This window comes from Lepidochelys kempii, chromosome 2 (assembly GCF_965140285.1).
Source record: "Lepidochelys kempii isolate rLepKem1 chromosome 2, rLepKem1.hap1, whole genome shotgun sequence".
Lineage (NCBI taxonomy): Eukaryota > Metazoa > Chordata > Testudines > Cheloniidae > Lepidochelys > Lepidochelys kempii.
Genome location: NC_136381.1, coordinates 211169152 through 211195504, shown reverse-complemented (window position 1 = coordinate 211195504; position 26353 = coordinate 211169152). Strand labels below are relative to the sequence as shown.

General features: G+C 39.5%; 1 protein-coding gene across 1 annotated transcript in view; it reads left to right on the top strand.

Moving 5' to 3' along the window:
• The window catches only part of DNAH11 (dynein axonemal heavy chain 11), a 291551-nt gene that overhangs the window by 216040 nt on the left and 49158 nt on the right, over window positions 1-26353 (top strand). Inside the window, exons 62-65 of the mRNA XM_073333745.2 lie at window positions 7048-7182; window positions 18169-18342; window positions 22624-22859; window positions 24238-24360. Of these exons, the coding sequence (XP_073189846.2) occupies window positions 7048-7182; window positions 18169-18342; window positions 22624-22859; window positions 24238-24360 (668 nt within the window). The remainder of the gene's footprint in view (window positions 1-7047; window positions 7183-18168; window positions 18343-22623; window positions 22860-24237; window positions 24361-26353) is intronic.

The window sequence follows — 26353 nt, the reverse complement described above, 5'->3', positions numbered from 1 at the left end:
GATTGTCACTCCTGATTTAAAGTGCCTGCCCTCCTCTCTCTATATCAACAGTAACCTCAGTCTGAGTGAGCCCAGGAAAGCTTCCAAGACTAACTAATCACCAGGTGCCTATACCATCACAAGCAGGTATTCTGCATGTGTAAAATAGCTTACACCAGTGTCAAATCAAGCAGTGTAATAAAGAGATTAAGATTGTCCACATTAGTTGTGAGCACCAGTTCCCATTACTACGATGTAATTAACTGCCCACTCTTCCTCTCTATATTGGAGCATAACAAATGGGATAAGAATGGTGCAGGTTACTTTTCTGTCAAGAATCTCTTGATTCATCATACTGAAGTAGGCATTTATATTTTTCCTACAGCTATCCAAACATCAGTCAATTCATTCACTGGCCTCTATCCTTCAATGCACTCCTCAGACTTTTGCCCATCTTTCTCCAGCTCAGTCCCCTTCCCTGTCCCAATCTTTTTGAGGAATAGAGTTAAAGGCAGAGTGTCATTAGTGACCGCTGTCTCTAGACATGGATTTCCAATGGCTCCCTTCCCTATGTCCCAGTACCTTTTTATTGGCCAGCAGAGAAAGTTGTAAATATTTTTCAAATAGAAGTTTTTGTAGATAGTAATTTTCTGTAATGATTAATAATCATTGCACCCATTAGTCATTAATCAATAATATTTAGTCAGCTTAGGTGACACTATGAGCTTCACCCTTCACTTTTAATGCGTTCTAAAATATATTGTAAAATGAAAAGGAGTACTTGTGGCACCTTAGAGACTAACCAATTTATTTGAGCATAAGCTTTCGTGAGCTACAGCTCACTTCATCATTGTAAAATGACATTAAAATCCCTGTCAAGTGCAAACAATATGATTTATTGTAGGTTTTTGGGTTTTTTTTAAATAACAGATATACCTACTAGTGCAAATGCTGTACATTGTTTAAATATTTATTGTGTTTTAACACCAGTTAAACTTCTTAAAAGAAAAATTAAGTGCACAGATTTCTTCTTGAGTGTTAAACCTTTAAGGCTGGGTTTACATGCGCATGCCCAAGCCTGCAAATGCTTACTTCAATGACAGTTTCCAATATTTTAATGAGACCACTTATGATACTAGGTACTATCCTCTGAAGTAAATGTATGGGGGAATCAGGGTCCATACTAGGAAATACAATAAATAGAAAACTGTTCCATTTTTTAAAAAAAAATTAACTGATAAATATTTGAACCACAGGACTCAGCAACTCCACTGTAAAGACATTATAGTCCATTACTTCAGAAGCGTTGGGGGCATAGTATACCAGAAGCACCACAGTAAGACCATATGGTAAAAATCCTTATGAAAATTGTTTAGATACACCCACACAGAGAGATAATACGGTGTGTATTAGATCTGACTAGGCAGGGTCGAGCTAGGGTGATATTTGGATGGGAAATGTTGTTTTTATTATTTATCTTTAAAATTGCTTGCATAACACCACAAATTTATCCATCGCTTTATAATGGTGTAAAATACATTTCTTACCTTAAAGAGATTACAATCTAAGGGCCTAATCCAGGTAGCATTTACTACAGAGTGCAAGTGCTTGCCACCATCAGTGGTCGAACAGAGATTCCAGGGCAACATTCATGGGAGTACATGCTTTGCTCAGTAATAAGTGTTTAAAAATGAGTGTGCACCATCCCATAGAATTTAAAGTGATTTAGGATGAAAAAACTCTCTATAACTATAGTTATACAAACATTGGTGTAGCTGACAGGAAGTGTATTGTATAATAACAGCAGTTTACTTTAGGTATGTTGAAGGTCATGAAGCTAAAAATGCATCCTGATCAGAAAGTGCCATAGAAACAAGAAATTGAGATAGATTGTTCTTAGAGGAAGATCACTGGGCAGATTCATCAGTACTTTCCCCGTGACTGGCACTGCTCACACTCTGATGATTTTTGTTCAAGAAAGTGTAGGGTTTTCCTTATGTATAATTGCAATATTGCCAACTCTCATGATCTTTTTCATGAGTGACAGGATTTTGGCGGGGGCTGGAGTCTGGTCTCTCAATAATGTGAGAAGCTCCAGTCTTCTAACCAATTTGAGCCCTGCCAGGTGGCAAACCCCTTCTGATTGGTTGCCTAGCCCCAGGTGGGCAAATGGGGCAGGCAGCCAATCCCAGCTGCTGCAGGAAGAGAGTACTCTCCTCCTTCCCCTCCCCTCAGCAACCTGAATCTATCCTCACAGGAAGGAAGGGAGGGAACAGGAGGGAGCTACGGAACCCAGTGGTTCAAGATGGCTCCATCCACTCTTTTTCCCTCTTCTTCTGTGAGCAACAAGGTCAGGATGGCACCATTGCTTCTGCATCCCTTGGCCTGGGAAGGGGCAGAGGGGGGTGAAGAATGCCAGAACTGCTCCCCACCATCCTGGAAGGCTGGGAGGCCGAATAGATGGAAGGTGGGAGCTGAACTGATGTATGGTGGGGGCTGTCAGGGCAGCTGAACTGATGTGGGGACAGGATTGATTTGGAGGTTGGGGGCAGAATTAATTGCAGGGATGGGTATGGGCAGCTGTGGGGGTGAAAAATCTCCTTTCCCAATAAATGTGGGAGAGAGAGAAACACTAATTGTCTCTCACACATGCACACACACTAGGGATGAGCAGGAGAAGTTCAAAAGACAGACCCAAAATAGAACACAATATAATTTAAAAAAAATGCCATGAATGTTTGGGGAAAATCTCATGATTTTTGATTTTTTGAGGTTGGCTACTGTAATTTGCACTTCTCCAGAAAAAAAAATAAAGGAAAGTCCTGACTGTCTTCTGTCTTTATAATGCTAAATTCCCAGTTGCTGGCCTCTGTAAATGGGTCCTGGTTAATGTCTGTCAGGAATTGGGGCAGGAGCAGTCAACTCTAGTGGTCAGAGCCAGGATACACAAGCCAGAACTGGGTTACCTGGAGTCAAGGTTGAGACAGAGCTGGAACAAGGCCGGGTGTATCTAAGCAGCAGGTCAGTGATCTGCCTTGATGCACAGACAGCCTCCAGGTGTTTTTCCTACGTCTTCAATAGTGTTCCTGGGCCAATAAGAGAATATGGTAAGCTCCTCTAGTCAGGGCCTCTCTTGGCAGGACATCCAGTGGTGCTTGGCCTCACAAGGCTCACAGCCCATCAGTCACTGCTCTGCCAGACCTGTTGGGTGGCAGCATGGATGTGGCAATTTCTCATGGATCCACAGACCGAGGTTCTGGCTCCCCAGATTCTCACAGTATGGTGGTTACAGGGTGAGCTGGGCTTTAGACCCCTTTTTAGTTCCTGTCAAGTGCACCTCTTTGGTGACAGGTTTCGCTACTGTCATCCCTTTCTGGGTAGAACCATGCAGTCCTACCACTCTAAGAGTGGATCTCTGGGCTGCAGCTCCTCTGTTTACCAACTGTGATAACAGGACAGACCCAGCTGTGTTTGGCACCTGTAAGCCATCTTCCTCCAGGAGCCTGTAACCAGCAGCTGATTAAAAAGCTGATTTAAAACCAGAAGCTGACTCAAGAGCTTCTTCTAAGCCAGTGGTTTTCAACCTGTGGTCCGCGAAACCCTGAGAGTCAACAGACTATGTCTAAGATTTCCAAAGGGGTCTGTACCTCCATTCAAAATTTTAATGGGTCTGCAAATGAAAAAAGATTGAAAACCACTGTTCTAAACAAAGCATTTATTTATTTATTCACCCAAAGGTACATAACAAGCAGAGCGCACAGGGATAAAACTACAGAAGGTCTATATGCCTGTGCTATACCTAAACTTTATTTTTTATTTCCTTGCAAGTTTTGGGTAAGTTCTGTTCAGCCCAGACCCCTGCTCCAGGTTTGGGGGAGAAAGCCCCTTCAGCATTCTCTTTTGGCAACTGCTCACTAGAGCTGGTTAAGACTTGGAATTTCTGTTTTGTGGGAAATTTTGACATTTCAAAGTTTTTTGTTTTCATTCCATGTCAGAATGAAAACAAATATTCTTGAAATTTCCCATCAAATGAAAATTCTGAAAACTTTTTTGTTATGGAAAATTGTTTTGGAAATTTTTTTGGAATTTTTTTTTTTTTGGAAATCTTTTTTTCTTTTTCTTTTTGTATTCCTTCATGACGTCATATTATGCAGTGCTACTACTGATGTCATAATATAATAGTTGAAAATTTCTATTGTTTTTATTTTATTACTAAAATCATTAAGAGCATCCGCTATTTAGTACTAATTGAAACATTATAATGTCTTTTCTAGATAGTCTCCCCTCTTTGTGTTGTATTGAAACAGTTTAACACAGTGTTGCTTCCTTGGGCCATTGCGTCTTTAATGGTTTAGTGCCACTTGATCCGAGGCTTGGGAAAAATTAACCTGGTCTGACTGGAACCAGGCAGGTGGGCATTCCCCAATAAATAGCTCCTGCATTGTTTCCATGAGGACCCTTTGTATTCTCACTGGTGGGGTACCGTATCTTTGTTATTGTTTTGCTTCCTATTTGTTCCCCCCAACAGTCTCCTTTGATTGGACTCTATGCAGTCAGGCAGGATAATATCAAGCAGGTAAACTGAGATACATATGGTATTCATAAAAGATAATACAGATATCTCCATCATTCTCCACAGTCATGAAAGAAAAACTTTTTTAGCTTTGTATGTTAGACCCTTCTTACTATTTGCAGCATTCAAGACTCACTCAGTCCATTAAATCCGGTAGGATCACAGTTAATGTTCCATCTTTTTCAAGTGTCCCTTTGGAAGCCCTCAGAGGATTTTGTCACACAAAATGGGTCATCTTTAACTTTCAGGTTTAAAATCATCATCATAAACACCTCTATAAACAAAATAGAAATCTTGTGGGTAATGAGGGAGCCAATACAAATCACCTTTACATATCAAGATCTAACCTGGCATTCCAGCTGTTCCCTTCTTTCCAACATTTTATTGCTCTCATTGTACTGCTTGAATTCTTTGAAATTTTCCTGATTGTCTGTTTTCACTCCCATGGATTTGCCTATCCAAACTACTGTTCTTGGTAATTATAGTCTAAAACATTTCTTCGCAGGAAATCATTCTGTTGTGGAACTGTGTACTCTTTGCTTCTTGGTAGCTCTTCTCTTAGTACCTCTGAGATGGAGTTATTTTTGTGCAAGGCAGAAGTTAGCTAAGCAGTTTCTGAAACCGCTTTGGGGCAGCAAAATGGCTTCAGAAGACCTCTCTGCAACTGCTTTCTTTCAAAAGTCTTTTTTATTGTGTTCTTGCAGTGCCTCACCTGGATGTTCATGTGCAAAAATGAGACTTTCCAACTGGTTACCTTTTTCTTAAATCTTACATAGCGACATGTCTGTCACTCAAGCATCTGACTTTGGTGCCATCTTTCTTTCATGTTTCTTCACTCATTTATTTTTTATTTTTTTACTGTGCTAGGAAGCATTAATTTCCCTTTGGAAGTATAAGGGGGAGGATACCTGGGCGATGGAGAAACTAAATCTATGATCAATACATTGGACTTTTTTGTCTACCTTCTATTAATGATTGTTAAAGGTGACCTGTGAAGGGAGGCGAATGTGTGTGTCCTTGTTTGATTTTTTGTCATAAATAAGGCTACAATTTAGTCACGGGTATTTTTAGTATAAGTTATGGACAGGTCACGGGCAATAAACAAAAAGTCACAGCCAGTGACCTGTCCATGACTAAAAATACCCCAAGCTAAATCTTAGGTGCTGGAGGAAGAAAGGCGCTCCAGCAGATGCTGCTGTTCTGTGGGAGGTTGGGGGTGGGGGTGCTCTGGCCATTGCTGCTCCTCCTACAGGGGGAGGCGGCCCGGGGCACCGCTGCTGCTCCCAGACCGCTGTTCCACAGCAGCTCCCGGGACCGGCTACCTGGGGCCACCGAAGCAGCGGCCCGTGCGGCTGGCCCCAGGGTCACCCTAGCTGCTTGGGCAGCCCTGGGGTCAGCCGCTGCAGCAGTGGATGTCACGGAGGTCCTGGAAAGTCACAGAATCTGTGACCTTCGTGAAAGACTCACAGCCTTAGTCATAAACAGAAGGTGGCTTTTAATTTTTGGTTGTAGAAGTAGGGGAAATGTAGGGTCTTTCGTAGCTTTTTGGTCTTGTTGGAAACTTTCAAGGATTATTGAGAGCTTTCTTAAGCTTTAATGGAAGAGTTGGGCTGACTAATCTTTAATAATAATAATTAATAAAACAAATTCTCCGTATTTCTCAGATGTTTCAGTTAAAGAGGGATGAATAGAAATAATTTTAAACATTCTTGTCTAAAAATCCTTTCCCCACCTTTCAGTCTCTTGTGATACCACTAGTTCTTCAGTTAACCATAGAATCTTCCAGGTTAGAAGAGACCTAGGATTCTCATGTATAACAATGAGCAGAGAGGAAGAATCACGATGGTCTTTTCGTTAAAGCCCTGGACTGGACTTGAGATCTGCATTCCCTTTCTGTATCCACTACAGACTTCCTGTGTGACATGGGGCAAGTCACTTGATGTCCTTGTGCCCTGATGTCCTTCTGTAAAATGGGGATGATTACAATTTCTGTCAGTCATCTTTTTGCTGTCTGTTTATATTGTAAGCTCTTTGGAGCAGGGATTATTTCTTGCTATGTGTTTTGTACGGTGTCTAGTACAATGGGGTCCCAGTCTTGGTTGGGACCTTTAGGCCTTACCATAATACTCATCCTTGTCATATTAAAGCAGAAACCTGATTCCTTTTAAAACAAAGTAACTTCAGACTTTCCTCACCTATCCCTGTGGTCCAGTGTACTCTTCATTATGTCTGTCAATGTATGCTTAATAAGAAACTCTGGAAGTTGTGCGTGCGTTTGTGTGTGTGTGCGTGTGCGTGTGTGTGTGTGTGTGTGTGCGCGTGTGCAGCACACAAAATCTGCCAGGAGCTCCACAGACATATAGGAAGACACAGTTCCTGCTTTAAAGACTTCACGTCCTTCAGAATGAACGTCATTATATACACGTAAACTATTTATTAAAGTAGAGAAAAAAATGGCTGAGGTTACAAAACCCATATCTGACTCTGTTGTGCAGGATCTGGATAGCAATCTGTGCAGACTCACGGCATCATTTGAAAAAGCAATAGCAGAAAAAGTCCAATGTCAAGAAGATGTGAACCGAACCAACAAAACAATTGAGCTGGCTAACAGACTTGTCAAGGGACTTCAGGCAAGTAGATTTTTTTCTTAATGCTGTTTCCAAAATTAATAATTAAATATTTGGAATATTTTAATTATTAATTTTGGAAACTATTTTGATTACATTAAAAAATTCTAGAGTATAAGATATTAAATTCCCAGGTAAATCACTTCAGTAAAAAAACAAGCAAGCAAACACAACCTAATAGGCAAGGTAAGGTAATAGGCAACCAAAATCTGAGAATACTATCAGAGGTGTCATGCATTTTTTTAAAAATCACATGCCCCTCACTAGGTTATGTTTGCATGGCCCACAGAGAAAAGTCTCCATAACTAAGTCACCACATTTGTACACAACTGTGAACACATTATGACAGCATGGGCAGCCTCTGGTTAATGAGCAGAGAGACTGAACAATCCTCTCGGTCAGGATTGAGTCATATTGCATCCGCCCACATTGTACTTAGTCTGTAAGTAAGTAGAATACACTAGCTGGATTTTATATATATATATTGCTGTTGCAAAACTATTCATATTTAATAGGAACTAAATGCATTTTTATTAAAAAACATAGTATAATTTTCAATGTAGCCATTATCTTTATGTGTAGACAAATATCATTATAGTAAAACAGATGCCTGTTTAATGGTCAGTTTCTATATAGCCATTCAAGTAAGACATAGTGCTGCTATAATTACTCACACAGATAATGCTGTCTTGACACAATATGTGGAATTTATTACACATCCTTTCTTGGTAAATTAGTATTAACAATAATAAAATAATAAATACATGGAAGATGGTTATACTACTTATATTCCTGTGTTCTTCCAATGTATTTTTAAAAGATTTTTTTAAATATAGTAAAGTTCAGTTTAGGGCTGTCGATTAATTGCAGTTAACTCATGCGATTAACTCAAAAAAATTAATCATGATTAATTGCAGTTTTAATCGCACTGTTAAACAATAGAATACCAATTGAAATTTATTAAATATTTTGAATGTTTTTTTACATTTTCATATATATTGTATTCTGTGTTGTAATTGAAATCAGTGTATATTATTTTATTACAAATATTTGTACTACAAGAATGATAAACAAAAGAAATAGTATTTTTCAATTCACCTCATACAAGTACTGTAGTGCAATCTCTTTGTTATGAAAGTGCAACTTACAAATATAGATTTCTTTTTTATGACATAACTGCACTCAAAACCAAAACAATATAAAACTTCAGCGCCTACAAGTCCACTCAGTCCTACTTCTTGTTCAGCCAATCGCTAAGACAAACAAGTTTGTTTAGATTTACATGAGAAAATGCTGCCCGCTGCTTATTTTACAATGTGACCTTAACGTGAGAACAGACGTTTGCATGGCACTTTTGTAGCTGGCATTGCAAGGTACTTACATGCCATATATGCTAAACATTCAGATGCCCCTTCATGCTTTGGCTACCATTCCAGCGGACATGCTTCCATGCTGATGATGCTTGTTTAAAAAAAAATAATAATGCATTAATTAAATTTGTCACTGAACTGCTTGGGGGAGAACTGTATGTCCCCTGCTGTTTTACCTGCATTCTGCCCTATATTTCATGTTATAGCAGTCTCAGATGGTGACCCAGTACATGTTGTTCATTTTAAGGACACTTTCAGGCTGCAGATTTGACAAAACACAAAGAAGGTACCAATGTGAGATTTCTAAAGATAGCTACAGCACTTAAACCAAGGTTTAAGAATCTGAAGTGCCTTCCAAAATCTGAGAGGAACGAGGTGTGGAGAATGCTTTCAGATGTCTTAAAAGAGCAGTACTCTGATGTGGAAACTACAAAACCCGAACCATCAAAAAAGAAAATCAACCTTCTGCTGGTGGCATCTGACTCAGATAATGAAAGTGAACATGCGTCGGTCCACACTGCTTTAGATGGTTATCAAGCATAACCCATCATCAGCATGGACGCATGTCCCCTGGAATGGTGGTTGAAGCATGAAGGGACACATGAATCTTTAGCACATCTGGCACATAAATATCTTGCGATGCCGGCTCCAACAGTGCCATGAGAATGCCTGTTCTCACTTTCAGGTGACATTGTAAACAAGAAGAGGGCAGCATTATCTCCTGCAAGTGTAAACAAACTTGTTTGTGTGAGCAATTGGCTGAACAAGAAGTAGCACTGAGTGGACTTGCAGGCTCTAAAATTTTACATTGTTTTATTTTTGAATGCAGGGGTTTTGGTACATAATTCTACATTTGTAGGTTCAACTTCCATGATAAAGAGATTGCACTACAATACTTGTATTAGGTGAATCGAAAAATACTATTTTTCTACAGTGCAAATACTTGTAATTAAAATAAATATAAAGTGAGCACTGTACACTTTGTATTCTGTGTTGTAACTGAAATCAATATATTTTAAAATGTAGACAACATCCAAATATTTTAAATAAATGATATTCTATTATTGTTTAACAGTGCGATTAATCACACCATTATTCGCGATTAATTTTTTTAATTGCTTGACAGTCCTAGTTCAGTTACATTTCATAAAGTCTTTGTTTACATATTCTGCAAGAACACAACTCACTTATTTTCCAAGGAATGCCTCCATTTCTGCAGACAACATGGGTGAGGTAATATCTTTTATTGGACCAACTTCTATAGGAGAGAGAGACTGCTTTCAAAGTCACCTGAAGAAGAGCTCTGTGTAAGCTTAAAAGCATATCTCTCTTACCAATAGAAATTGGACCAATAAAAGATATTACCTCACCCGCCTTGTCTCTCTAGTATTCTGGGCTACAAAACACTGCATTTCTGCAGTCAGGCAGTGAAGACTGCGGTCAAGGAGATTTAAGTCCGTTTGAAAAGCAGAATGGGAGCGCTTAATTTGCTGAAACCATCTGATGCGATTAAAACAAACCAGTTTTTGTCATCTAGTTAATTTTAATTTGCATGTTGTCAGACACTTAAAGAAGAAAAAAATTACTCTGTTACAGCACAGTGAAATCACTGGTGTATTTTCCTATTAGCTGGGATTGAACAGTTTTTTAGTTGGAGCAAGACAAACCTCAAATTCTCAACATTAGCCAGGTGTTGCAAGTACTCACTACCATGTGTAATCCTACTGAGTTCTCAATGGGTCTATGCCTGGTGGTAATCACTAAGACTTGGTTTTAAGGGTTTATTTCAAATGTGAAGAAAATTCTTTCCAAAAACTGAGAGTTTTCTTTAGTGGTAGTATTGTGTAAGATAAGAGAAAATATTTTAAAGGATTCATTCAAAATGTCATCTTTTCCTCTGAGAATAAATTCTTTTTGACTAGAACAGGAGACAGTTAACTTCTGGAAAGCATCAAGACTGATGATTTTGTCTATATAGCATTGACCTGGAAGCTCAGCCATTCAGACTAATAAATCAGGCAATTTATATTTAATCATTAACTAACTCCCAAGCTGAACAGCTGTTCAAAATTAGAAATGGGTCACCCCGGCCAGGATGACATTACAGGCAATCTATAATGCATTAGAATAAAATTATAGTGATTTTTAACTGTCTGGAAATTTATTACACTCCGTGTTCCAACTCTTAAACCCTTGTTAGCCAATGTCACTAGTGATTTATGGTTCTTGGGTAGTATGGTAAAATTACTGAAGATTTAAATAGACTATCATTCTATGTTTAGTAAATCTTCAAATTTCAAAGCTATTTTCGGAGATGAGGTGGGTGCACTTTGTTTATGACTTACCAACCAGTGACAACAAGGAAGGAGAATGGATAAATCTAAAAGCCCTCTTGTACATTAATGGATTTATTGTCTGGTTGACTTAAGTTAATGATTTAAGAAAGAATCTAATAGGGTCTAAAAAAAGTACTGGATATCTAAAATACTTCAAAATGAAGGTGCTTGATTACAGAAGTAATTGTTAGTGCTTTAAACAAAAACAGTCCTTACTCTCACCATTTGTTGGACATCTCTTATGCATGAGAACACATTTAAAATTAAGCACCATCACACGTATCAAGTTGCATTTTGTGAGTTTGCACCAGGAGGCTTAAATGCTCACACAATTAAGAATTGTGGTTTGGGTAAAGATACTTCCGTTATCTTTGTGGATAATTGGGATACACGTTGTTACTCCTGAGGACATTCTGTGCACGATAGTTTAAAATTCTACGAATTGTATTTGTCAAATAAATGTGGAGGCTCCAGCATGGCATTGGGGAGCACAGGCCACTGGCTGCCCAGAGGTGGGAGATCACTGTGCAGCTCCCCTCTCCCGCTATGGGACACAGACTAAGCAGTGAGGCTGCACACAACCCTGACTCAGCGCAAGGACTGGAACTGCCCCAGAAACACCCCAGGGCCCTTCTCCTCTGTACCAGGTGCACCAGGTGTGGGCAGGCAGACTCAGCAAGGCAGTATCCAAGTGTGGAGGGACTTAGTGTGAGGAGATCCAGGTGTGGGTTGAGAGGGTTATGTGTGGGGCAATCTGGGTGCAAGCGGCTCAGTGGGGGATCTGGGTGCAGGAGGGATCTGGATGCACAGGGGCTTCTTAGGGGGTTCCGGGTGCAACTGTAATGGAAGTCTGCTGTGGGGGCCAGGTGAAGGTGGTTGGGGCTAAGCAGAAGGGGTCTGGGTGGAGGGGGTTGGTGGGGGGGGTTCCAGATGCTGGGGAAGTGGGGCTCACTGAGGTGGGGATCTAGGTGCATCTGGTTGGGGCTTGGTGGAGTGGGGATCCGGGTGTGGGTGGCTTGTCATGTGATCCAGGTGCAGGGGGAGTGGGGCTCATCGGGGGTTCCGAGTGCAGGGGTGAGGCTCGTCAGGAGGGTATGGATATGAGGGGGTCTGGATCCATGGGGATTGGGTGGATGGGGGAACAGCTCCCTGTACAGGGATCCCTCCCCTGCATCTGAGGAGTGATGGGCACAGGTAATTGCGGGTGGGGGACTTTGCAGAGCTTCCTGCAGCTGGGGAGAAATCTAGGGGTGAGTCTGATGCTGTGCAAGGAAGAGGAAGTCTCATCCTCCCCAGCCCAGACGGAGCTAGCAGCTGAGCCCGGCGCAGTGTAGGAGCCACCAGCCAGGTCTTCCCCAGTCGTGTCCCCTGACCCACAGCGATTTACCTCTCTGCCGGCTGTCCTGGGCACCCAAAACATACTGCTGGGGAGGGTCACATGACTGCTCTTGTGGCTTCCCTTTGCTTCCCCATCAGAAAGTCATTTTTCTACAAGGAAGTAAAAAAAAATCTGCAGGGGATATAATTTCTGTGCATGTGCAGTAGCACAGAATTCCTCCAGGAGTAGGACACATGTTAAATCAGAGGTTTTGGAATTTCTCTTTTTGGGAGTCTTGTTCATACACAGTGAAATGATTAATTTGAAATATGTTACTTTTCTGCTGTGTGACTATCACTGTCGCTTGTGTTGATCACACCATGAAAGGGACTGAAAAACTAGAAAACGACATGTATTGTGTATTTTTTCTAGTTTTCTTCAGTCAACAAAATTAAATTTTATGTTGGAGGCGGTGGGGAGAGCCCTTATCAAGTTGGCCTGCAATGTGCTTCCCTGCACTCATGCTGGCAACTGCTGCATGGGGTCTGTTTGCTCATTGTGGGATAATCTTTTGAGGTCTCCTGGATATCTGCTGCCTTTCATGCAGGTAAACAAGTTTCAGAATAACATATGGCCACCTCACTAGTGCCACTGATATTCCTGAGAGAGGCGGAAATATTCCTATGGATGTATTTGTACAGATATTTCAGATCTGCAAAAAGGTACATAAATGTATAGCAGTGTCTAATATTTTACAGGATATATCTTTGTCATTCAGAATTCTGCCACAATTAAATACATGTATTTACCTCCATCTCTGATATGTTGAAAATATTCTTTAATTTTCCATATTAATATCCTTAATCATAGTATACAAAAGTAGTTACTGAACATCTTTCAGAATTTAGGCCAAATCTATGCTTTCAGTAACCTTTGGGACCCGATGCTGCTGCCAGTTCCCTCAATCGGAATTCCATACACAGAACAGTTTCAGGGACAGCATGCCAAGTGCTTTAAAATACATTTTTATAATGTGTTATACATTTTGATTGGAAAGCAGATAGAGCCAATTTTTAAAATCTATTTTTAAAAATATTTATTTTGATATATTTAAAGTGCCTATTCCAGTGGCTCTAGATGCTTTAACAGCTTTTAAATACACAATAAACTGTCTGCATAAGCCACTTAGGGTAAAATAATAATTGCCTATACTTCTCCTAATAATAACCCCCCGACACTAACCGCACAAGATCTCTCCAAAACATCCCAAAATGTGGGACTGAAAAAAAGATGTGCTTTGCAGAAATCCAGACGCTGCAAAAATAAGAACATGAAGTAGAGCAAGATCCGATATCAAAGAACCTCTTATTGTGAATGCCCTACCACCAGCCCTTCTCCCTTACAAACCATTAAGTTGTTAGTATGAGTACTTCAGCTGATTGCATCTTTGGTGGTATCCCATGAGGAGAGAGTCAATCTCTTAGCTAGTCATGTTTAAAACTATTCAGATTTTTCCCCTAGCTATTCCTTTCAAGTATCTGGCCCTCATTATAATGTTTTCCAACAAATACAGTGAAGTTGGAGAAAAAGAGTTTATGACCCCAAATCATTCAGTAAAATCTCCATGACTCATGATGGGTGAGTCAAGCAAGTCAAAATAAGTATGAAACTTCTTTAACCAAAACTTGAACAAAAATTGTTATGTTTTTGTTGAGGGTCAAACAGTTGACTTTTTCCCCTTACTATTCTTCATTTCTGGCTAGAAGCAATGAAATACCGCATGAAACATTATTATCAGAGTATACGTGGCCCAACCAGAAGCAAAAATTACTGGAAATGTGGTGAAAGAGAGAGACAAAAAAACCAAGCAAGCATATTTTTTCAATAATTCCGTCCTAATGTTGCAGACCCAGAAGTTGCCAGTAGCCACAAAAAAGTATGAGACAGACAAGGTGGGTGAGATAATATTTATTAGACCAACTTCTGCTGGTGGAGGGGACAAGTTTTTGAGCTTCACAGAGCTCTTCCTGCAGTCTGGAGAAGGTAACCAGAGTGTCGTAGCTAAATACAAAGTGGGGCAGATTGTTAAGCATAAAGGGCTCACATGTTCTAAGAGACCACTTATAAACGAAGTGGGCACTTAACCCCTCTGCAGTCGTGGGATGATGGAGGGTTAATAGGCAGTGGAGTGTGTTACAAATTCTTGCACTGATAAAACCAGTGACGGTTAAGTCCATGATTTTTAGTGTCCAGCAGAGTTAGGAATGTAAGTGTCCAGGCACATCTTTTGAAGGTGTTGTGCAGGTTTCCTTTGAGGACAAGGGCTGATAGGTCATATATGGAGTGAACTCTGTGAAAAGTTGTCACCAACAGGTAAGAGTGTTTTTGTCTTTTATCGTTTGTGTGAGTTCACTGTTAACCTCCCTCAGAACGCCATTCTTGTCACCATGGATGTCACCTTCCTATACACCAACATCCCTCACCATGACATTAAATGTCTACAAGACAATGAATAACACTCTGATATCCATTGTAAACACATCACCAAACTCATCCATTTCACCCTTACCTACAACAACTCTACATTTAACAACAAACATTTTGCTTAAAACATGGGAACAGCAAAGAGTACCAGGATAGCTCTCCAGTATGCCAGCCTCTTCATGGGCCACCTCAAGGAGGAATTTTTTCAAAATGCAATGTGAAATATATGGTATACCTGAGATACACTGATTATATTTTCATCTTCTGGACAGATGACCTAAATTCCCTCATAGATTTCCACCACAACTTCAGCAACCACCACCCATCCATCAGATTCTCTCTAGAGCATTCCCTCACTGTCATGTTCCTGGACACCACAATCCACTTCAAAAATAGAACCCAACAGACAGCTATATACAAGAAATCCATGGATCACCAAGCTTATCTCTACAGTAGCCATCCCATCAAGAAATCTGTTATCTACAGCCAGGATCACAGATGTCACAGAATATGCTCCAAAGAAAATTTCCAGAATACACGTTAACACTCTTAAAACTGCCTTCACCAGATAAGGACACTCCACCACAAAAGTAGATTGCATTATGGAATGGGCCACCCAAATACCTCGAGAGAAACTGTTTCAACACAGTTTAAAAAAAACAACAAACCACTGTCCACACACCCCAAGTTGTCATCTATCACTCAAAGCATACAGAATTTCATCCATTAAATACAATCCATACTCGATGGGGACCGCATACTGAAAAAGATCTTTTCCAAGCCTCCTTTTCTGGCCTTCAAACACAACCCACCAACCTTGCCAAACTCATTATCAGAAGCAAGCTCCCCTCAGACCAGGAAACACAAACCCAAAACAGCACCAGACCCTTCCAGAACAACAGATGCAAAACCTGCAGCCATATCTGGACTCATAGACTCATAGATATTAAGGTCAGAAGGGACCATTATGATCATGTAGTCTGACTTCCTGCACAATGCAGGCCACAGAATCTCACTCGCCCACTCCTGCAATAAACCTCTCACCTATGTTTGAGCTATTGAAGTCCTCAAATCATGGTTTAAAGACTTCAAGGTGCAGAGAATCCTCCAGCAAGTGACCCCGTGCCCCATGCTTCAGAGGAAGGCGAAAAAACCCCAGGGCCTCTTCCAATCTGTCCTGGAGGAAAATTCCTTCCAGAACCCAAATATGGCGATCAGCTGAACCCTGAGCATGTGGGCAAGATTCACTAGCCAGATACCCAGGAAAGAATTCTCTATAGTAACTCAGATCCCACCCCATCTAACATCCCATCACAGGCCATTGGGCCTATTTACCATGAATAGTTAAAGATCAATTAATTGCCAAAATCATGTTATCCCATCATACCATCTCCTCCATAAACTTATCGAGTTTAATCTTGAAGCCAGATAGGTGTTTTGCCTCCACTGTTATATCATCTCCCACAACACACCTTTCAAGATCCATGGGTCCTACACATTCCTATCCCAGCATGTGATTTACCTCATCTAGTGCATCAAATGCCCCAACAACTATGTGGGTGAAACCAGACTATCCCTATACTCTCGAATTAATTCTCACAAAAAATGATAAAAGACAAAAGCACCTTATGGCCTGTGAGTGAACACTGTTCACAAAATGATCATTCCATATCTGACTTCAGTCCTTTTCCTGAAAGGAAACCGGTGCAACACCTTCAAGGGATGTGCCTGAGAACTTAAATTCATAACTCTGTTAGACACTAAAAATCATGGACATAACAGAGACCCTGGTTTTATGGGTCATTGCAACAATTTGTAACACACTTTTGCTACCTATTAATCCTCTTTCCTCCTATGACTGCAGAGGTGTTAAGTGCCCACTTCATTTATAAGTGGTCTCTTAGAACATGTGAACCCTTTATGCTTAACAATCTGTACCGCCTTGTATTTAGCTGTGATATTCTGGTTACTGTCTCTAGACCTGAGGAAGAGCTCTGTGAAGCTCAAGAGCTTGTCCGCTCCACCGAGAGAAATTGGTCTAATAAAAGCTTTTACCTCACCCGCCTTGTCTCTTTAATAATAGGGATCAACACGGCTATAACAAAATTGAAAACAAAAAATATGGATTGTTATTTTGAACCAAACTTCTAAATCTTTGAAGTTCATCCTGTGATGGGTTCGATCACAGAAACCCCCTTGGGACTGTCACCTGAGGTGCTGAGACTACCTCTGAGCCCTTTTTCTCTGCCAGCGTGGGCCTCTAGAACCCTGCCTTGTTGAGCCAGACACACCAGTCTGCTCCAACACAGACCAAGGGTCTGAACCACGCGCCCCAAAGCTGCAGACTTAACTCAAAACAGCTTAAGAAGTGCTCCTGTATCCAGCACCCAGACACCCAGCTCCCAATGGGATCCAAACCCCAAATGAATCCGTTTTACTCTGTATAAAGCTTATACAGGGTAAACTCATAAATTGTCTGCCCTCAAAAGCACTGATTAGAGAGAGATGCACAGCTGTTTGCTCCCCCAGATATTACTTACTGTGGGTTAAATAATAAGCAAAAGTGATTTTATTAAGTGTAAAAAGTAGGATTTAAGTGCTTTCAAGTAATAACCGACAGAACAAAGTAAGTTACCAAGCAAAATAAAACAAAACACTCAAGTCTAAGCCTAATACATTAAGAAACTGATTACAGATAAAATCTCACCCTCAGAGATGTTCCAATAAGCTTCTTTCACAGACTGGACTCCTTTCTAGTCTGGGCCCAATCCTTTCCCCTGTTACAGTTCTTGGTAGCTCTAGTTCAGGTGGTAACTAGGGGATTTCTTATGACTGGAACCCCCTTTGTTCTATTCCACCCCCTTTTATAGCTTTGGCATAAGGCGGGAATCTTTTGTCTCTGTGGGTCCCCACCCCTCCTTCTAAATGGAAAAGCACCCGGTTTAAGATGGATTCCAGTACCAGCTGACATGGTCACTGTCCTGTGAGACCCCAAGCCTTCATCCTTCCTGGCCTGACTCACAGGAGGGCTTGCAAGTAAACAGAGCCATTTACAACCAATTGTCCTAGTTGATGGGAGCCATCAAGATTCCAAACCACCATTAATGGCCCACACTTTGTATAATTACAGTAGGACCTCAGAGTTATATTTCATATTTCTAGTTTCAGGTACAAGAATGATACATGTATACAAATAGGATGACCACACTCAGTAGATTATAAGCTTTGTAATGATACCATACAAGAGACCTTTTGCATGAAGCATATTCCAGTTACATTATATTCACTCTCATTAGCATATTTTCACAAAATCATTTGGAGTCACACATCCATCACTGATATTGTGCATTTCCTTACACCAAATTATTGTGCTTCTATACATTTTTAAGTTATTTTGAGGTTGACTCTTCTACCAACTCTGAGTTTAAAGAGGCAGTTAATAATATATCTGTCCATGAAATGTTATAATTTTGTATTTTAGGCTGAAAAAATTCGTTGGAGACAGTCTATTAAACATTTTGAAGCTCAAGAAAAGACACTGTGTGGTGACGTCCTGTTAATGGCAGCTTTTGTGTCCTACGTTGGATCTTTTACAAAACAATATCGTCAGGAACTGTTGGAACATATGTGGATTCCTTTCCTTAAATCACAAAAGGTAAAACTTATTGTACAAAATGTTGGCCCATACTGGAAGCTCAAGTCCATTAGCTTCTCTGTAGTTCAGAATGTAAAAGTACAATTCTGCTTTTAAAAGTTGACTATAAAATGTCTTTGTGGAGCTCAGTGTTTGTCTTTCAATGGCTTTGTATCAGATTTTCTCAGAGTACAAGTAAAATATTGTTTTCTCTAACTGTAAGGCTTGCATACTCTACTTGGAGTCTGAATGCAAGTGAGTTTCTTTCTCTTTTACGCATCTTCATTCTGTAGGCCAAATTATGTCCTCCGCTACTCCAGTGCAATAGCATTTGTTGTTGATGGGGATGTGTAAAGATCAAATTCCATTTAACTTTCAGATTCCAGGAGAATTTTGAAATGGCTTTCATTATATTGATTATTGCAACATCCTCCTCTCTGACCTCCCGAACACACCCATCAATTCAAAATGCAGCCACTAAACTCATTTCTCTTGCCTGTTGATTTTATCATGTAACACTGTAACATGACATGTACCATGTAACTTCTTTGAATCCATCTATTGGCTTTCCATTCAATATATCAAATTTAAGCTTCTTGTCACCAATTTCAAAACTCAGTCACTCTGCCCACTCCCTTGTGAAGTTTTGTGTTACCTTCCCCCCACAACCCTTCTGCTCTGTGAGTGAATGCTCCCAACCTCTGTGTATTTCTTAATCTACTCATACAGTCCTCATCACTGTAACATTTCAGCACCTCCCAATTATTACTGTATTTTATCCTCAAAACAGCCCTGGGAAGAAAGGAAGTATTATCGTCCCTATTTTCAAATGGGGAGCTGACGCAAAAGGGTTGGTTAACTGGTGTGCCGAAGGCCACACGAGAAGTATGTGGCTAAACTGAATTTAATCCAGGTCTCCTGAGTTCACCAAGTCCTGTGCTGTATCAACTGGACCATCCTTCTTCCCTCATCCATTTGTGTGTCAGATTCTCACACAATCACCTCTGTGACCAATATGACCTTCCTGATCTTTTTTGCAGGACCCATTTCTGCCTTGCAGCCTCTAGTTAACTTCTGTGTAAATTACCTATTGTTATTTCTTGCCCCCCGACTCTCCTTACTTCTTAGTCTTTAGACTGTGTGCTCCTTGGAGAAGGGACTACCCTTAACTCTTAGCACATTGTGATCACTATCTTAAATTAATAATAATAATTTCTCTAATACACTCTCTAAATACTGGTATTGCTAGTCAAATCAGCTCTTTTACTGAGTGGCAATTGCCAAGATTGATTGTCTCAGTTTTTGCAAAAAGAAAAGGAGTACTTGTGGCACCTTAGAGACTAACCAATTTATTTGAGCATGAGCTAGCTCACGAAAGCTCATGCTCAAATAAATTGGTTAGTCTCTAAGGTGCCACAAGTACTCCTTTTCTTTTTTCAAAGACAGACTAATACAGCTGTTACTCTGAAACCTGTCTCAGTTTTGACATGTTCCCCATGCAGAGAGAGAAATGTGGTTAATTACTTGTTTTAAAAACACCAGGTGCTAGCTAAAAGCTCTTCTTTATGAAAAGTAGGAGATACAGTGATGCAGTCTTAGTTTTGTACAGGTTTGGGACACTAGATAAAGTTACATATTAAAATAATACCTTGCTTTGTAAGAACAAACCACCATCACCACCACAATGCTATGTCTGCTTCCAAACAAGTTTATTTCAACGCTTGAAACTGACTATACTATTTGTCATGTTTTACTTCATGAAATTGATGGCTATGCGATTAGAATCAGGGTTTAGGCAATGTTAAAGAAATACATCCCTTGCCATAGTTCAGTAATAGTCTTACCCAACAACAAAATTGTTGCCACAGCAACTAAACTGGAGATTATCTAATCTATCTAATCTAAATTGGGGAATAAGAATAACCTAGAGAATTATAGTCAGTTTAACTGTGGTACCCAGAAAGATAATGGAGCAAATAACCAAACAATCAATTTGTAAACACCTAGAAGATAATAAAGTGATAAGTAACAGTCAACATGTATTTATCAAGAACAAATCATGTCAAACCAACCTAATATTCTTCTTTGACAGGGTAACAAACCTTGTGGTTAGGGGGAAGCAGCAGATGTGATATATCTCGACTTTAGTAAAGCTTTTGATACTCTCTCACATGACCCTCTCATAAACAAACTAGGGAAATATAGCCTAGACAAACCTACTGCAAGGTGGATGCACAACAGGTTGGAAAACTGTACTCAGAGAGTAGTTATCAATGGTTCACAGTCAAGTTGGAAGGGCATATCAAGTGGGTTACAGCATGAATCTGTCCTGAGACTGGTTCTATTCAGTGTCTTCAACAATGATTTGGATAATGGCATAGCGAGTATACTTATAAAGTTTTTGGATGATACTAAGCTGGGAGGGGTTGCAAGCTCTTTGGAGGGCAGGATTAGTATTCAAAAACTTGACAAACTGGATAAATGGTTTGAAATAAATAGGTTGAAATTCAATAAGGAGAAATGCAAAGTACTACACTTAGGAAGGAATAATCAATTGCACAAATAAAAAATGGGAAATGACTTCCTGGGAAGGAGTACTGCAGAAAAGGATTTGCGGGTTACAGTGGATCATAAACTGAATCTCAGTCAACAGTGTAACACTGTTGCAAAAAAAAAAGTGAACATCATTCTGGGGTACTGTGTCCAGTTCTGGGGAAGATGTGTACAGATTGGAGACAGTCCAGAGGAGAGCAACAAATATCATTAAAGATTGAGAAAACATGTCCTGTGAAGGAAAGATTGGGGGCAGGGGGAAAAAGGGTTTGTTTAGTCTGGAGAAGAGAAGACTGAAGGGGGACAGAACAGTCTTCAAGTATGTGAAAGGTTGTTATATAAAGGCAGGTGATAAATTGTTCTCCTTAGCCGCTGAGGACAGGACAAGAAGTAATGGGTTTAAATTGCAGCCAGGGAGATTTAGATTAGACATTAGGAAAAACTCCCTAACTGTAAGGGTAGTTAAGCACTGGAACTAACTACTTAGGGAAGTTGTGGAATCTCCATCATTGAAGGTTTTTAAGAACAGTATAAATAAGCATCTGGCAGGGATGGCTTAGAAAACACTTAGTCTTGCCTCAGTGCAGAGAACTGGACTAGATGAACTCTCAAGATCCCTTCCAATCCTACATTTCTATGATATGGTACATTCCTTTTAGTGCTACAGATTGTGCAAATCTGGTTGACCATAAAACATCATTTCCTGTAAACATTAATTCAATACTTAGACTCGTGTGCATGTGTGTGTGTTGGGTGGGGAGGAATAATTTGTCCCCCTTCCCAAAAACAGTGTTAAGTTTTGGAATTTAGTTCCAGCTGCTACTTTCCAGAAATAAAAACCTAGGGTGAAATCCTCACACTATTGAAATCAATGGGAGTTTTGCCATTGACTTCCATGAGGCCAATATTTCACTCTTATAGAGGAAAGTTCCGGTATCCCATCATCAGTCCTCACACCCATAGAGTATACTACCTATTTCCTTAAAACACTTGCTTTTTTTTAAAATTCTTCCCCTCTTGCATGTGCATCTCCATCCCCTACCTTCATGCTTCATGACTGAAGATTTTAATTTCTTTTAAAGCACACAGAAGCATGATAACACTTAGGATAAGTATGACTATCTGATGGCTCTTTGGCTTGTGCGAAATGAGTTGGAGGTGGCAGTGCAGTTCCCAGTCAGTTGGCTCTAATTGGTGAGATTTTGGCTGTCTTTGCAGAGAAGCAATAGCAATGGAGATTGCCCTATCCTGTGATTTATGTAGGTGACCTCTTTATCACATAGCTGAAGCACATTAGCAAAGTGGTGCAAGAAGCCTGTTATGCTGCTATCCATATTATGTACCTTTTCTGTAAAGAATGAGCTTTATTCTCCAGAATTACCAGTTCAATGCCATTCATGAGCGCTGAATTTGTCGTCCTCTTTAAGTGTTAAAAGCTATATACACTGCAAACTATATACACATATGCTGTTTACTTGATTTAATAAATCCTAAAGAAAATATTTATGAAGTTTCTAGAATGAAAAGAAAACATCATTTAAAAAGTACCACGGTAAACTATAGGATTATCTGCTTTGCATTATATATACTGTTTATTTTGGCATCTCATAGTCCACAGGAGACTTACTTTCTTTATATATATAATAAATCTCTAATTACATTGGGTCCCATTATTTTGTACATCACACTGCGTCTTGTCTTGCTACTTTACAACCTTGCTGGATTATTATATTTCACTCTGATTCAAAGGTTCCTATTCCAATAACTGAAGGCCTGGACCTGATTGCCATGTTGACTGATGATGCTACGATTGCAGCATGGAATAACGAAGGACTGCCCGGTGATAGAATGTCAACAGAAAATGCCACTATTCTAACAAACTGTGAGCGCTGGCCTCTGATGATAGATCCCCAGCAACAGGGAATTAAATGGATAAAGAATAAATATGGAACTGACCTTAAAGTCATACGTCTAGGGCAGAAAGGGTATGTGTGCGCACTGAAGAATTAGCTCTCGTATTTACTTCTATAAATTTCCCCTAATTTTAAGAAGGACTTGGTGTGTGTTGTAATGTATTTACTTGTAGATTTGAAATATTATAGTACTGCTGCTTATTTATCCATAGTAGCATTTCTCATTTTAAAAGCTCTGCTTGAAAAAGGCACTTTCTGCTGTACTGTTTTCAAGTGCTAAAGAGGGAATAAAGTTAATGTGGGAGGTGCATTGCACATGAGAGCAAATTGGTTTTCCCATAAATAGGGTGCTAAAAGCAAAGGCTTTGTTTAGTTTCCTGATTATTGGACATTTATATAGTACAATGTAGTGTATAGGATAATGGCATATATGTACCTAATACAGAGTGAGAAACTCAGTCTAGTGGTATTACACAGAAAACTGCATTCAGTAACAGATTTTCTAAGACTTTTTGAATTCTGGCAGCTAAGTTTGAATGGAATTAAGTTTAGGTTCTATGGAATAGGTTTGTTTTTATCTCCTGTCATGCTGACTTTGATTTATTTAGGGGATTGTGGTCCGTTTTGAACTGAATGTTACTTTCTCTGCTGCAGTAAAATATCTTTGAAAACTACCACATCTCTTTTAATAACTTTCAAAACCTTTTAAAGACTATCATACTAGAAGAGGCTAGCTTAGTTTATTTTATTGAAATCCAGATACAACAGATAGTTACATAGCAGAGTACAGTAAATGGTCTCAATAATGCTTCATTTTTAAACGCTTTGAACAATTTAGGTCCTGTCTGCCTCCCTGAACTCATTTTTTTGTACTTTTTCCCACTTGGCCCTTTCTTCTTTTGCTTTCCCAAGTCATACAAATAATTGTCCCCTTTGTGACCTCTTCTGCATGTCTTCCATGCAGCCACTTTATGCCTGAAATGATATAGTTTGGCCCATATTATTATGATTATTTATTTGAATTACTGCTATTTATTTGTCTTGTGGTAATGCCTTGGAGGCCCAGTCATGAACCAAAACCCCTTTGTAATAGGCACTGTGCAAACACAGAACAAATTACTTGAGAGAAAACATCACCTGCAGGTGAATTTGATTTCATTGTGAGTGTTCAATGTAAATGTTCATATCAATAGTTCTTCAGGGTAGGACCTTGTTCTTGTACAAAGCCTAACTCATGTTTGTTACTACATAAGCAGGAATAAGGAGCAAAGACTCTTGCCTCAAATGCACAGAATTATTAACCACTGGAAAATATCTTTTTGAGTGCAATACAGGAGGTTTTGATAGAGCTCTTATACAAATATTTCTCGTTTGTATAATCTAAAGCAGAAATATATTGCTCCGTAACTAGCACATCATCTAATAGGTAGGGTTTGGTTTTTGTGTTAAGGTTTCTGAAGACCATTGAAAGAGCGTTGGCCTGTGGAGACACCATCCTAATTGAAAACTTGAATGAAACAGTAGACCCAGTACTTGATCCCTTACTTGGAGGAAACACAATTAAAAAAGGGAAGTAAGTATTCTAGAGCAATCAGGATTTTTGCGTGGGAGTTGCTGCCAAGGACACTGTATATTTTTTTTCTTACCTTCTCATCATAACTTTCTATGTAGAATTTTTGTTTTGTTTTTTAAGAAAGGTGATGACTTAAAACTGGTGATGAGTAAATATCAAATAATTGGGCATCTGGATGTGGTTAGATAAGCTCCCAAAAGTTCCTACGCACATCAGAATGTAAAACCATCAATGCCATCCCAATCTTCAAAAGCTGTTTGGAAATATTATGACCAGACTTTCTTGTGGGATTTCTAATGCTTTGTTTCTAGCCTTGGCTAGAAACTGGAAGTGCAGAGACATGCAAAATCAGGAAAAGGTAAACCAAATTTCTTTGAACCTCAGCAAAAATTTGCTATATTTTTTAGAATAGTACTTTCTATTTTAAATGCCTCCTATGTTTATTAAATTCTTTATAGTTAAATATACAACACTTAAAGTAAATTTATTCATGATCACTCACAAATTTATAAGGATTTAATAAACCAGAATAGATGCATGAAGGGATCCTTTTACAATTTTATTTATGACAAAATGTTGCAGCCTGATCTGAAACCCACTGAAGTCAATAAGGGTCTTTCTACTGACTTCAATGGGCTTTGGCTCAGGAACTAACTGATAACCCCTTTCTGGCAGTGGAAATTAATACACACTTTTTAAATTTATAGCACATCAGCAGCTGCTGCAGTTACCTTGGAGAGAAATTTTGGTTACATCTGTGTAATCCTGGAGTGAATCTTTTCAGTTAATTGATCTTTTCAGCTGAAATATGGCAACGTGATCTCTGGTCAAATACGAATTTTTGTTTTTACAGGCTGTGAAAAATAACTCCAAAGATTTTGAATTCTGCGAGAGTGAAACAAATAGCAAGAGTTTGTTTCCCCTATACTTGGCTCAGTGTGCCATGGGCTCTTTGAGGCCTTCCTGGATAACCACCAGAGTCCGGCAGAAGGGACCATAGTTTCATATGTCCCTCAAGCAGATGAGACCAAGTGAAATATGCTTGTTTTATTAGTGATTTGATTACTTACACAAGAGGAAATTAGTCGGAGGCAAAATACTACTACTTGTGTTTGTCCCTTCCCTCCCTCCCCTTCCCCCCCCCCCCAAAAAAGGACCCATTTTTTGGCAGGTTACCCAAATTTTCTCCATATTTGTCAAAGTTGCACATAAAGGCTATGGAGCGAACACATCACTTGTTCAGGCCTAGCACCATTTTATGCAAGACACAGCATTACCCTGCACCGTACCCCTTTGAAATGTTTCATTTTCATTACGTTTTAGGAAGTAACTGAAAAGTCTCAAACAACTGCTCAACTCTTCCCCCATTATCTCTACCTACTGCATTCTTGGTTAGATGATGATCGTTAGTTACTATTTTTCAGTCCACAAAGGTTTGCTAGGTACCTCACAATACAAATAAGATAACACAAGGACTGATTCTGCTTGCACATACACCAATGTAAATCTCAAGTAATTCTATTAAGGCCGAGTTACGCTGGTATAAAACTGGTGTGATCAGAATCAAGTCCCATGGTCCTGAAAGTCTTACTATCTAATTTCAGACATGATGTAACAAAGAGGGTTATAAAATAGTAGGGAGGAGTTGAGGTGGAAAGGGCAGGGGACATAGCAATATAATTATACAGTAACTCAGCAAAGGCTTGCACATAGCATGATGGAGTAATATATATAAACACTAGTCAATTTAATATTTAGTAATCAGTGTGTTTAAGTGTTCTTTACAAGATTGAATAAAAGGTCATCCAGTTAACATTTCAAAGACATTACACACAATGAATCATGGAAGATGTGCCATGTTTACCTCCTGCGGCAGTGGAACTATGCAGACCTCCCCTAGCAAACAAGCAAAGTTTTCAGCATTCTGTTTTTTAGTAGTTTTGTCAGGCATTTGTTTTTTCCTCCTAATAAAGAAAGACTAGAAAGATGTTTG